Source organism: Maniola hyperantus, chromosome 15 (genome assembly GCF_902806685.2).
Source record: "Maniola hyperantus chromosome 15, iAphHyp1.2, whole genome shotgun sequence".
Lineage (NCBI taxonomy): Eukaryota > Metazoa > Arthropoda > Insecta > Lepidoptera > Nymphalidae > Maniola > Maniola hyperantus.
This window is the reverse complement of record NC_048550.1, coordinates 2,836,648-2,851,179: the sequence shown is the minus strand read 5'-3', so window position 1 is coordinate 2,851,179 and position 14,532 is coordinate 2,836,648. Positions and strand designations below refer to the sequence as shown.

Below are 14,532 nucleotides of genomic sequence, written 5' to 3'. Positions count from 1 at the left end.
TCAGATTATTCCCCAAATGTCAGGGGGAGGGGGGGGGGGTGTGTCTCGGCAAATATCACGCAATTTTTTTTTGATTGAAACAAAAAGTCCATTTAATCCAGATTGTAGGTACATATGATCATTCACTAATTCGTTCGAAAGAAAATAATTTCATTCAAGTATCCAACGCGTTTACGTAAGAAACCCACATTTTGAAAAATCTCACGTGGGATTGGGGGATGGGGGAGGGGGTTGAATAAAATCTCACGACATCGCACCAGGGGAGGAGGGAGGGATAGAAAATTCAAAAAACACCTCACGTAATTTATGGACGCCCCCTAAACGCATTTCTCAGCGACGATGATGATGATGAACATTGACCTGTAGGGAGGGATTTAAAATTTTAATTTCCACTTGTTTTATTTCCAGCCTCCTCCGCAAGCTGCCCGTCGGGCACGCGCACGTGTGTATGGACGTAGCGTCACTGCCGCAGATCATGCAACAGATATTCGCCTCCTCACTCTTGCAGAACTCTTGATGTCACCTGTTGTACTATAATATGGCTAATTCCGTTGTACACAACTTTTAAACTAAACTTAAATGGCTCGTCTAAATCTATTGCTATCCCTTTCATAATGTTGTTTGCGGAAACGGATAGACTTGATTTAGACCTGTTAATTTAGTTTAGTTTAGAGATTGTGTACTAGAGTATCGGCCCCATTAGCTAATTTTACTACGACTTTAGATATAATATATTAAGTAAGGATTTCGATATAATAGTACATTAAGTAAGGATTTGTACAATAGGCTAGTTGACACTTTTTTTAAGTAGGTCTTAAATGGTTAATATTTGTCCTATTAGATCAAAAAAATTAACACTATATTTTTTTGCGCCCTAAAAACCGTAAAACTTTAATTTAAAAATATATTTTTCTTAGACAGGTGAAAACACTGTCGGCCATGTTTGGCCGATAGATTATCTGTGCTCTGACGTCATGCATTTGTAAACAACAGCATAACCTCCCAAAGTTTAATAAACATGACTTCTATACTAGTTTACATGAAAAATATAGTAGTTATCGTTATTGTATCATCCGAGAAAGTAAAAAACGCATCGATAAAGACCACAGGAAAGTTGTGGATTAGAGTGCCCAGTGAAATAAATATACGTAACACGCGAAGACTTGCTTAAAGGGATCCTATATCACTAACGACTGCAACCCAAATTTATTTTTGCAAAGATCACTTTGTTGTAAGTCTTACTTAATAACTTATTCAATTTATAAAGAGAAAACGATAATTTTTTACGTTTACTATGAGTTTTTAGAAATATATAAAAACTAGCTTATGCTCGTGACTTCGCCCGCGTGGACTTCATAAATTTCAAACCCCCATTTTACCCACTCAGGGGTGGAATTTCAAAAAATCCTTTCCTAGTGGATACCTTCTCTTTACCTACAAAGAACACACCCACCAAATTTCATGTATCTAGGACCAGCTGTTTAGATGTTTAGGCTGTGCGTTGATATATAAGTTAGTCAGGACTTGAAATTTTATATATATGGATACTGCGTTAGTCAATAGGGATGACATTTGTTTGTTTACATATTTAATGACGTCACATCATGGCTGACAGCGTTTTCTGAGTTTCAAATAAAAATAAAAACTGTATTTTTTTAAATTGGATTTATATATCCATCCTGCGTTTTTAATAATTGTTATTGATATATTTCGTTGTCTTAAGCAAAATACTATAATAAATAATCATTTATTGGACGAAATTAGATATGAGTCAAGTAGCCTATTACTTGACTAGCTAATTTTAATAGAGGACCAAATAATTTACTACATTATATTTAACATGGGAGGTCATTTAGGTAAGATATAGATTTACAGATTAAATTCATTTCATTTATTGCATGATTGGCACCGATTCCGTTGTCTTTGTCTAAACTAAATTTAGAGTATCTGCATCCTTTTCTTTTTAACAATGCTAAAAAGGGACAGAACATGAACTTTACATTTAAAGACTCTAAATTTTAGTGCACGCTACAAATTTAAACAGTAGGCTCGCGACTGTGCGCTAAAATCACGGGTTTTATCATTTAAAAATTAAAACTGTCAAACTGCGTCTGTCCTTTTCATATTACATTAGTAAGAAGAGTATGCGAATACTCTGAAATTTACTTGTGCACAGAATTAGTACCAATTGTAAGAATAAGAAAGATGTTACATTAATTTTTAAGTAGGTACATGTCACAATCTGCCATACAATGGCGTGCAATATTAAAGTATAATACTATAATATTATAAAATAAAAATAAGTATCAAGAGATTATATTTTTTGTTATCAAAGTTTATATTATACGTATACTCACTAAGGCTGTGGAGGTTATTTTCCAAACATTATGATAATAGCTACCTACTAATGCTGAAATATTATATTTTATAATAATTTTAAATAGATGGAATATATTATTTTTAATATTGCAAAAGTTGTTTTTTTTATTTATTCACATTCTATTGAACGGACATAATTTTTTTTTTTTTTAAAGAATATTAGCCATATTACATGACCAATATTCCCCTTTCCTCTCCAATTAAGCGTCAGGCTTGTGCTAGGAGTAGGTACGACAATAGTGCAACGGGCGGGATTTGAACCGTTGACCTTTCGGTTTTCAGTCCACTCCTATACCGGTTGAGCTATTGAGGCTCCAATTTTATGACGTAGGCATCCGCTAAGAAAGGATTTTTGAAAATTCAACTTCGCTCAGTCTTCCGTCGTTGTGCGGCAGTTAGTAGGTTAGTTGGAAAGGTGAAATTACGTTACGTGAAGTAAGGACTAAAGTATCGTACAATAAAATCTGAAGTCCAATAGAATCACAAAGGAATACACTATAGATACATCGGTCTCAGGCGTCCTTTCCTTGACCGCTCCTTCCCTTGGGAGTATTGATCTATTTCCTTTACCTGCATCTATACATATATATTCTTATTTGTCGGTAGGTGAATAAACGAGATCGCAAAAAGATCCCTTTTTCAGGCAGACATAGTCTACTTTTTATCCCAGAAATTCGAAGAGTTTCCACGGGATTTTTAAAAACCTAAATCCACGCGGACGAAGTCGCGGGCATCATCTAGTAAATCCATATAAATGGTTAGGACATGGCCAGCCATGCTTATAAGGGGTCGCAATCGTTGCATAAGCGCTTCTATCTGATATTATTCCTATATCAGTGTAATCACAGAGCTTGATTCAAATGAGAACCAAACTACATTTGTATTTGCTACATAATATGCTAGGGTGTGCTTCTCCTAATATTATACCATCTACCTAACTGAATATGAACGTGAAATGAAAGTCGCAAATAAAACAATTTAACTATTACAGAACTACTTAAGTATACAAAAATAAAATCAGTAAAACGGACCGGACAAAGGGTTTTTCCTGTAACATTCCATAGCGTCAAGTCACGGAGTCGCGTCCAAGCCTGTCGGCTGTTCCTTATTACACTCATACAATATGGTTATTGCTGCCTTTACTTGTACGATATTTCTTTTGTATGTTTTTATTTGGTTACCATTTCGCCCCAATTTTTCTCCGGAATACATTTTGAAAGACATTTGGCGAATTGATTGATACAGCTAACAGCGGTCGTCCTGAAAATCTAGTTGGTCACTTCTTCGCGAACTTAGTAGGTACGAATAACAAATACTTATCTAGTTGTTTGTTATACAAATCTATACTAATATTATAGCTTTTCACGGCCCAACAGTTTAACCGATTTCGATGAAATTTGGTGCAGGTACACTGCCATTTTAAAATTAAACTATAACAGCTGTCTGCTGATCCGCACTTGGCCAGCGTGGTGGATTATGGTCAAACCCTTCTCATTTTGCGAGCTGAGACCCATGCTCAGTATGTAGTGAGCTGGCCATGGGTTGATGATGATAAGAGCTGCAAGGTTATATTTGTTCGCAACACAGGCCTATATTTAACTACTAAAAAAATAATTAAAAAAAACTAAGTTAACCTGCACAAAATGAAAAGCGAGAATTGAAAAAAAAATTGGTTTATGTCTCCTGAGACACCTTGTTGAATAGGTATTTTGAAATCATTATGAAACTTGATTTTTTTTGAAAAAATCTTTAACACCGTTCATTTCAAATCTTTTTTGCACACAAAGCAAAGGATAAACAGAAAATTAACTAAGTAAAACTTTACCGCTTAAGTTTTTAATAACAAGCAGGGTGCATACGGAACCACCATGTTACGAGTTACGACCCACGCTTGAACAGTTTTTTAACAATGTAATATTTCGGTAGACCTACCGCTAAAAGTCGCCAAGTGGTTCTGAAGATTAATTTAACTCCTAAAGTTTAATTATAACTTATTCGTTCCGAAGGGGTTTTCTCATCGATTTCCTTGAATAAAGCGACTTCGTTCTCATCCCTTTGTCTTATATCCTATTATCCTATTATGTAAAGGTGGGTAGGTGGGTATCAACGTTGCAGGACGTATGTAACATGTTAGTGTTACAAAGTTCTTCTACTTATTGGTTACTTTTATAAGTTAACCTACCTACCTAATAGATAACTTTTTTTAATCGCTGGGAAATGCGTTTACGCATCCCCCCTGGAAGCCAGCCAGCCAGCCAACCAGTCAGCCTGCCAGCCGGCCAGCCAGGGAAGGTATGTGGGACTCACCGGCCGAAAGGCGACCGGAATACCCACTTAAACCCAGCGGCGTGCCCTGCACGTCGCCTGGCGACTGGGTCACGGGTACACCGAAGCAATCGACCCTCTACCGGGAACCCACTCACCCACCGCTAGACCCAACGGGCAACAACGCGATCCCGTGCACGTCGCCCGCGTCCTATCCTTTGCCTCGTTCACTGTGTCCTCTCCTAGTCAGAGGGACACGCGGAGAAACCTCCCGCCTGCCCCAGGCCATTAGCCATAGCCACAGACCATGGTCTATGGCCATAGCCAACTGGGACACTGGGAGGTTACCTGACTGGCACCCCACCTACCTAGTACCTACTTTACATCTTAGGTTAGGTATATATTTATCAAAAAATATCTCTCTTCTCAATTTAAATCGAACGGGTATTAAAATTTCTAAAGGAAAAGCGTTCGTTTTTATATTTTCATTAAAAAAAAACTGCACACAGATCAGCAATCCCCCTGTAATTGGATCGTTTGCGCGTCGAGCGAAATCAGATTGTTAAGACGATATTGATGTCTCTTGTCTCTGCATAGTCTGTGTGATCCCCGGGCAAATTGTGCTGACAAAGGGTTATGTAGGGGGATGAAACGACAGATTCAGAATTTCAATATAAGTAATTTTCTTTAGTCTCTACCAACAGTAGTGGTTTATTCTTCGTAATTAAAATTACGTGCAGATTATACCTACTTACTAAACCAAAGGAATTAAAGGATTAGTAAAGAAAGGATTACGAAAAGCTGACTGACTGACTGATCTAGCAATACATAGCTTGAACTACTGGAAATCGACCTACATAATATTATTATGATTGTATGTATCGATTTCATCAGTTTTGATTTGTACCTAGTTATTCTCTAGGTTAGTTTAGTATTATAAGAGGAATGTCCAACATCCATACATACTCAAGAGAGTTTCTGGATGTCAAGCGGAAAATTGTACAATTATTATTAAACTGCCAGAAGGCTTTTATCGAAAGAAAGCAAAGAGGACATCTATCACCACAGTTTATAATTCTCAAATGATCAGGTGCTAAGCGAATAATTTGAGGAAAACGTGCCTGGACTGAGCGGACGTCGGGGACCATAAATCTACAATTTAGTCCACTTATCGTCCGGTACGGTTTGCAAATAGGAAAACTTTCTAGCTGAAGACTTCGGAAGGTTTGCCTTTATATTTTGTTAACAAAAACAAATGAACCGCTAGGAAAAGAATTCAAGTAGGTAAAGGTAAATGAATAAACAAAAAAATAATGCGGTGATTGATAGCCTAGTATAGTCCAGAGTTTCATCTCTCTCGCGCACTTCTATAATTCTTTATGTGTTCAGGAAAGTCACAGAAGAAAAACAACAAAATATTACCTTTTATCCTATCTATTTTAACTATATTTAACTATTTTAACCTGTTCAAACGTGCTGTAGTCACCAGCGGGTGTTCCGTGTTGCGCTGTAATCGATTAATAGAAAAAAATGTATTCTACTTGTTTACTTGCACACTAAATTTTAACTTGCAACTTATTACTAAATTCACTGTTTACATGCATTTAAGTCGCTTAAAATTAAGTTAAAATTTAGTTAATTAGGTACTTGACAAATTAATACCTGTAAACTAGGCATATATTGTGGCTAATTCTGTTGTACACAATCTCTAAACTAAACTAAAATGGCACGTCTAAATCTATTGCTATCCCTTTCATAATGTTGCTTGCGGAAAAGGACAGCACTACATTTAGACCTGTTAATTTAGTTTAGTTTAGAAATTGTGTACCAGATAATTGGCCCCATTGTCACAGTTAAACATTACTCTGGGCTTACGAAGCAACTTTTACGTAGATGTTGAAACATGTTTTCTAAAAACATTCGAAATTCAATTATAAAACATAGTTTCGTTTGTGATTGGTTGGTGACTCAAAATGGTTAACGCCCACTGAAATTTTGGCCTCTATCACTAGTATGGGATTACTTAACAAAGAGAACGGTATAATAACTTTTTCCGCGGATAGAGTCATAGGAAGTATCTCTGCTACTCATATTACCTCAGAGTTAATATTTGCATCCGATATTTGCTCTGTGAGGCTGGAACTTTTATTAGCCCTCTACGTGCCGGGGATGTGAAACGGTTATTCGGGATTAGGGTCTAATGATATTTGCATATCCCTACGAGCTTCCTACTTCCGCAATGGATGCTGTGGTCTTATAATTGGAAGATTCTGGACTCGATTCCTGAACTTACAGATATATTTAGAATCAATTCTATTTAATCCATGTTACGGTTTATATAAATGCGAAAGTGTCTGTTTGTGAGGTACCTTTTCATGGCTCAAACGTTGCGTACCAATTTTTAGCCCTACTTATACGATTTATAGTAACCTTGAATGTCTATTTTGACTGGACTATTATATAATTTACTAGCTGACCCGGCGAACTTCGTACCGCCTAACAGTCGATTTTTTTTTTGAATAATTACAATTTAAAAAAAATTCTCTCCTTAAGAACCATCCTCGTACCTACTTCAGGGAATATTATAAAAAAAGAATCAGCGAAATCGGTGTAGCTGTTCTCGAGATTTGCGATCAGCAACACATATTTTAGTGATTCATTTTTATATATAGAGATATCCCGTAGTGTGAAATATGCTTTAGAAGCCAGGATATGATTAGGAAAGTTACATTTGTTGGCAGGTTATTTATTAAAATAATTGAGCATTGTGCTATTTCAAGTAGGGTAAGCAGTGCTTTGATGTATCTGTGATCTGCACGCCAGCTCTTCTGCGCCTTCTACACGTGTTTTGAACAAGATAAAGCAGAAGGAAAGCGATATAGGTGAGCTTTTCTTCACTTGATAGCGATAGGTATTTCATTTTAAAAATCGGCCAAGTGCGAGTCCGACTGGCACACGCAGGGTTCCTCTGGGGTAGGTTCTATCGGGATTTCGGACTAGGTGCTCTACCAATTGCCACTTTAGCTACGCAACCCGTTGAGCTATGTCAGTCACTCTGGTTCTTCTACGGGTCTACTCATTTCTGATTTGATCACGTAGAGAAACTCCAAGCATAGCCATTAGCCTTCGGATCACTCTCTCCGGTCGTTTCTTCATTGCTGAAGATCGTGGTCCTGGCAACTACTCTGGAATGGATTATCTGTTTCCACCGGCTTCTGTTGGTGGCCATTTTCACAATGTGATAAAATCCACACCTGCTGGACTCCTTTAGCTGGTCGGACCACCTAGTTGGTGAGCGGCCTCTCGCTCTTTTGCCCTCAGTGTTGGCCGTCACTATCAGCTTTTCTAAGCTGTCGTCCCCCCCGCCGCCGTATGATGTGGCCGAAATATGAGATCAATCGTTGGTAACATATGGAGGAGAGTCCGAGCCTTCGGATACGGAACCTTAAAAATGTTCACCAAAGTTCAAGGTTCTCTAAGCTCGGATCAGAAGCGAGGGCGCGGTGGCCCTGCCTTAATCCCGGCACACGTTCCGATTTATTGCACGGTAGTTTACACGGCTATGACAAACAGAAAGCGAAACGGCAGCGAGGCACGTCGGAAACATTACCAACGTGGCTCTGACAAGTTTTTCTCTCTCATGTTTTCCATGACTAATACTTATTCCCTTTTTACATTCAAGCGAGCTTGTGCTAGGATTAGGCATAGTACGACAGGTGGGGTTTGAACCGCCGACCTTTCGTATTTCAGTCTGCTCCATTAATCGTGGTGCTATTGAGGCTTTAAAGTCGTAACATAAATGAAGTTGCAAAATAGTCTATGCTTGGCACCTAAAATAATATTATTTCGCCATCAATAAAGTCAAAGTCAAAGTCAAATGATTTATTCAAAATAGGTAATAAATTACTCGTATTGATGGTCTGGTATGGTGTTAGATTTGTAAGATATAGTGGTGATAATTATTACGCAAACTTAAAACTAAAGCTACGAGGGTTCCAAACGCGCCCAGGTCTGAGAAGAGCCCACAACAAACTCAGCCGGGTATTCTTTTTATTATCACCACTTTACAAAATTATTGAAACTTATTAGAACTATCACAAAGTCGTTAAGCAACTCATTCCCAAGCTTGCTTATCATTTAAATAATCCTTTACATTGTAATAGGATTTTTCAATTAGTTTACGTTTTATGAAAACTTTGAACTTGTTGAGAGACATCTCCAATATGTCTTCTGGAAGCTTATTATAGAAACGTATGGAATTACGAGCAAATGAATTGCTAACTTTACTGAGCCTAGAGGCGGGCATTACAAGTTTATTTTTATTTCTAGTATTTATATTATGACAGTCACTTTTTTTTTAAATTTATTTATGTTTTTATGTACGTACAGTAAATTTTCAACAATATATTGATTATGCACTGTCATAATTTTAACTTCCCTAAATTTAGTTCTCAGCGACTCTCGTGGCCCCATACTGTATATGGCTCGAACAGCCCTTTTCTGCAGCACAAAAATAGAATTAATATCAGCAGCATTACCCTATAATAATATACCATATGACATAATGCTGTGAAAGTAACTAAAATATACTAGTCTCGCAGTTTCTATGTCTGTCAACTGGCGAATCTTTTTTACCGTCTTTTTTTAATAGTCTCTGAGCTCCTATCGTTTGGGAGTGCTGTACTCTGCATCATCAAGTTGGGGCTTGGAGTTGAAAAAGTTACACTATAGAACCTCTGGTATTATCCTATTAATATTAATAGTGAAAATGTATTTGTTTGTTGATTTGTCAATAATTGTGTAATGCATTTTTTGCATAGATATTCTAGCGGTTCGAATTAGACACGAGGATACAAATCGCTTGGTACATGTCCGTGGAATTTCGACTACGTACGGATGCAGACCTTGACGATGCCTTGGGGTACGGTAGTTGAAAGACGAAAGATGAATGAGATCAAAAAGTTCTTGGACACACTCTCCGAAATATATCCTGTAGAATACCGTAAGACAGTCAACGGGAAACAGCGGGATGATGGCAAGAGACCTGATGGATTGACGCTGGTTCCCTGGGAACGGGGACGGGCGCTAATGTGGGACGCAACTTGCGTTGACATATTGGCCCCGTGTCATATCAGGAAGACAGCATCAAGACCGGGAGCCGCAGCAGAAACAGCTGAAAACGGCAAGCGGCGCAAGTATGCCTCTCTTATAGAGAGTTACATTTTTGTGCCGTTTGCCGTGGAGACCCTGGGGCCATGGAGTCTTAGTGCTAAAAATTTTTTACGAGACATTTCACCGCGATTAATAGCCTCAACTGGTGACAGAAGGGCTGGCTCATTTTTTGCGCAGCGGATCAGCCTGGCTGTCCAGCGCGGAAATGCAGCCAGTATTCTTGGCACCATTCCACGCGGTCATGATTTATATAGTAATTAGATAAGGCTAGCTTTAAGTTTTATTGTATTAAAAAAAAAAAAAAAAAAAAAAGACAGCCAACTATACCTATGTATCTAACAAATCACATACACGCATACGCGTCTTATGCGATGTTCTGCCGAGCAGTTTCCGTCACGCGTTGTGTGTATTTCTTGCTTTACAGCCTACCTTAATACCTTCCCACTCAGCTAGGACCGTTGGCTAACCGAGTAGGTACCTACCTATAAATACATATAGGTACTTTGCCGATAGTGAAAGTTTTATTGAGTGATACTTACCCTACCTTTGAGGCTTTTTGGTAAATATTTATTTCATCGATCGATGGCTGCTTTTGTCGGCGATTTCCTTTGATGATGGCAATAAACCAAGGGTCTTAAATGGAAATGCCAGAATATTGCTTTGTTTATTATTTTTGTTATTACACTTACGTTGTACCTACTAGATGATGGCCGCGATTTCGTCTTTAACTAAGTACTTCTTTACATTACATAGTATAAAATAAAGTCGCTTCCCGCTGTCTGTATGTATGAACGCGTAGATCTTTTAAACTACGCAACGGATTTAAATGCTGTTTTCACCAATAGATAGTGATTCAAGAGGAAGGTTTATAGCTATAGTTAAGTTCTCATAAAATTAGAGATCCCTAGAGAAATTGAAATAATGTGAATTAGGTCGGAAAAAATCCTCTCATTTGAGAGTTTCCGAGGCAAATACACCTCATTGACACCACATTAGTATCTACACTGCACCCATGCGAAGCCGGGGCGGGTCGCTAGTAATATATAAATAAACATCCTTTATTCAGCCAAAAACATGATTAGGTACATTCTCCTCAAGAATATGGACCAAAAGCATTCTCGTAATTGCTTTTCTAAAATAAAATAACATTAAAATGAGCGTAATAGCTATGAGATTAATCATGCATGTTTTATATTTAATCGGATAAGTTGGACGTCCCTAACGAGCGGTTCACGTGTCCTCGTTATCTAACTCATTTTCTACTGAATCATTATCTCGAGCGTTTTCATTCCCGTAGATTCCAAAAATGTTTTCATCAGTCCACTAATCATATTATACATACCTAGTAATTATAATATAGAGAGAGAGAGAGCCCGCTAGGGCTATACCTTCCCTGTGTTGGTGACAATACGCAAAGAACCTTTCAGCTTTTATAAAATGATTGTTTGTTTGTAATCGATAAACACGGAAACTACTGAACTGATTTGAATAATTCTTTCAGCATTAGAAGACCTCTTTAATCAGAAACAGCATATAAGTAGGTAAGAGGCTTTTTTACTTTTAATTTAGACATTAAAAAAAATATCTTTGTATATCGTTGGCTTCCTATTAAATAAGTACCTACTTATATCAAAAAATATTTAGCCAGATGTAACATACACAATACACATAGAGTAAAAAAGACGGACAAAATTGTCTACACAAATATAAATTAATGCAAAATTGTTACCTATACAATAATTACAGTTTAATTACTGTTACTGTAGTCCCTCAGTCCCACGTTAATAAAGTAAATAGCAAACGCACCTTACTTCTGACTAATATAACGTTTATTGAAACAGGTAATTTGTGAAGTTACCAATTTTGTTGAAGATACAAGCGAAACAAATTAAAAATATAGCCGTCTACACCATTAAAATAACTAATTTGCTGTACTTATATACTTTTTTTCATAATCAGTACCCATATTATAAATGCGATGCGATGGGTGTTTGTTTGTTTGTTGGTTTGTCCGTCAATCACGTCGCAACGGAGCAATGGATCGACGTGATTTTTTCCATGAATATAGTTAAAGACCTGGAGAGTGACATAAGCTACTTTTTATCTCAGAAATTCTATATATATCTCACATGATTTTTAAAAAACCTATTCCACGCGGACGTAGTCGCGGGCATCAGCTAGTTTTATTTATTTGTGAGTATTAAAATAGTTATTTAAGCCGTACAATAGTCCTTTTTTGTACGATGCCTAGTGGCAGAGTGAACGACTAGTGGTGAAGACACCAGCTTCCTATTCAGGAGGCCGATACTTTGAGGTGTGTGAAATCTGCATAGAAATAGGAAGTACCTACCTACTAGTACCTTGTCCTACGAAGTAGGTTGATATTTCCTAATTCTATGGAAATCTGTCAATTTGCTCTTATGACACCACCCGGTGCGACTGCACCGGTGGGCGTTGTCATAAGTGGGCTGCTGAAAAATGTACCTTATCCTGAAAATTTCAGCTTTCTAGAGTCATCCAGACCAAAGCTATGACTGCTCGAAAATACGACGAAACGCTTCGAGAAAAGGTACGTAGTGCCCCGTCCTTTAGTTTGCCTCGTCTTAACGGGCGCACTGCCGTGCCCCCTGATTAAAAATGTGCCCCTTATAAAAAATTGCCTATTAAAATTTTGCGCTTGCTTTGCTATTTAATTAATATAGTAATAATGATTGTGAGTTGAAACTCACTTTTGCATCGCGACGTGAATGCCTGTGTTTGTTAAGAAAATCGTCAATTTATTGAGCGAGCGCGTCGAGCGTGCTAAGATCTCGTAGCATACACTCTACGGCTCACTCTACGGCTTCGCGAATTATGTAATTCCATAGCAACTACCTAGCAAGCTACGTTCGTCATTCGTGTCCGTTCACCAAGCAAGCCTAGACGCCGCTACGTTATTAAAATTCACGCGTAGCTATGCGTAGGATTCGATAAAATCACATTCAACAGAATAAAAAAAGTGATGTTCTATTTCGCATACACAATCATAATGAAAACTACACACCCTACCAAAATATTGACTTTTCATTTGAATTCGAATTGAATGGATTGAACGCGAAGTTGCTTTGGAATAGCTTTTATTTTTATAACACAATCAATACAAACACGATGCTGCAACGCGACCTTTTGAGTTTGTAAAGCATAACTGCGATAAAAGTCCTGATGGGTTTTCATTTATAAAATATACTAGCTAATGCTCACGACTTCTTCCGCCTGCATTTAGATTTTTAAAAATCCCTTTTTCTTTACAAATAAAGAAGAATCCGGCTTTACTTACGTATTTAGTCGACGTAAGCCCGACTAGTTTTGAACCTATCCGGGGTCCTTTTTCATAGGGACTCAGCTGGCAAACCCGTCGCGGTTCGGAACGGATGGGTTCAAAACAGTCGGGCATACGTCGACTAAATACTTAAGTAAAGCCGGATTCTTCTATATTTTTAATGGAAATCTCTCACGATAGCTTAAACTACTGCAGTATGTCTCGAGTCTCGACCTTCAGTTATCTCACTAAAACTAATGAATAAACTATGTAGACCAGCAAATTTATAGAATTATTTTAATTTTAATGGCTTTTGTTAAACAGAAAAGTTTTGCATACCTAAGTAGGTAATGGGATGTGATGCGTTCTTTTTCTTTATTTTGTTTCAACCTACCAAACTTACTTTCTCTCTCATTTATCTCTTTCTTCTAAATTATTTGTAACGTTTTATAAAAAAACACGACGCTTCACTTCAACTCTACCGCAATGTGTCTTGACCTTCAGTTATCAGACTGAAACTAATGAATAAACTTTGTAGACCAGCAGTTCTACACTCTGTAGGATCCAACGAAATATTTAATTTAAAACTCCGCCCGAACCTTTCAATCTTTATTAGATTCCGTATCTTATTCTATCTAGGGAACGGTTCTTCTTCAAATAGAAAGTTAAATGAAGCGAAGAATTCAGATGAGTTTTTAAAAGAAACTGTGGATCGGAATCCTAAATTGGACTTAATTTTTAATCTAAAGAGATTTTAGAAAGTTAAGTTGTACCTACCATAAATTTGATACAGACAAAATAAAATGTTTTAAAATGAAAAAATTAAAATAAGTCACATATATATCTACAAAATATTATTTATCTAGTTATGTTAATTAAATATTGTTTTAAATAAATAAAATAAAAAATAAAAAATTAATATGAAATTCTAAGGTAATGAATAATTTATAATTATACTTTTAGTAGTACTTATGTTTTCCTATAAAAATAAATACCTACTATAAATAGTAAAAAAATCTACAAAAGAAAAGTAAAACTGTTTAAAGTAGTGTCACATAAGCTACGTCTGGGAATCTATACCATGCAAAAGCAAATCGTACTGAGAAGAGCCAGCAAGAAACTAAGCAGACACAATAGAGATTTACGGAAAAGAAAAGTTTTTGACGACCTCTCTAGCGCGGTGGATAGCGCTGTGGTTATGAGAGCGAGGTCCCGGGTTCGTGTCGAGATTTGTAATTTCTGAACTAGCTCTGTTCTGCTCTAGTGAGAGCACAACTCTGGAAAGACGTGCAGGCAAGCGATTTAGCGTTCCAGTACGACGATGCCGCGTAGAAACCAGTTAGCTGTCATACTCCTCCTAGGTTAGCCCGCTTCCATCTTAGACTGCATTGTCATTTTCCACCAGTTGAGATCGCATT

At 37.3% G+C, this 14,532-nt stretch overlaps 1 protein-coding gene across 1 annotated transcript in view; it reads left to right on the top strand.

Annotated features, from left to right (window-relative positions):
• The window catches only part of c12.2 (von Willebrand factor A domain-containing protein c12.2), a 38,718-nt gene extending 36,250 nt beyond the window's left edge, over nucleotides 1–2,468 (top strand). The window contains exon 21 of the mRNA XM_034976454.2: nucleotides 409–2,468. Coding sequence (XP_034832345.1) covers nucleotides 409–517 — 109 coding nt within the window. The 3' untranslated portion in view covers nucleotides 518–2,468. The remainder of the gene's footprint in view (nucleotides 1–408) is intronic.
• The last annotated feature ends 12,064 nt before the right edge of the window (nucleotides 2,469–14,532 follow it).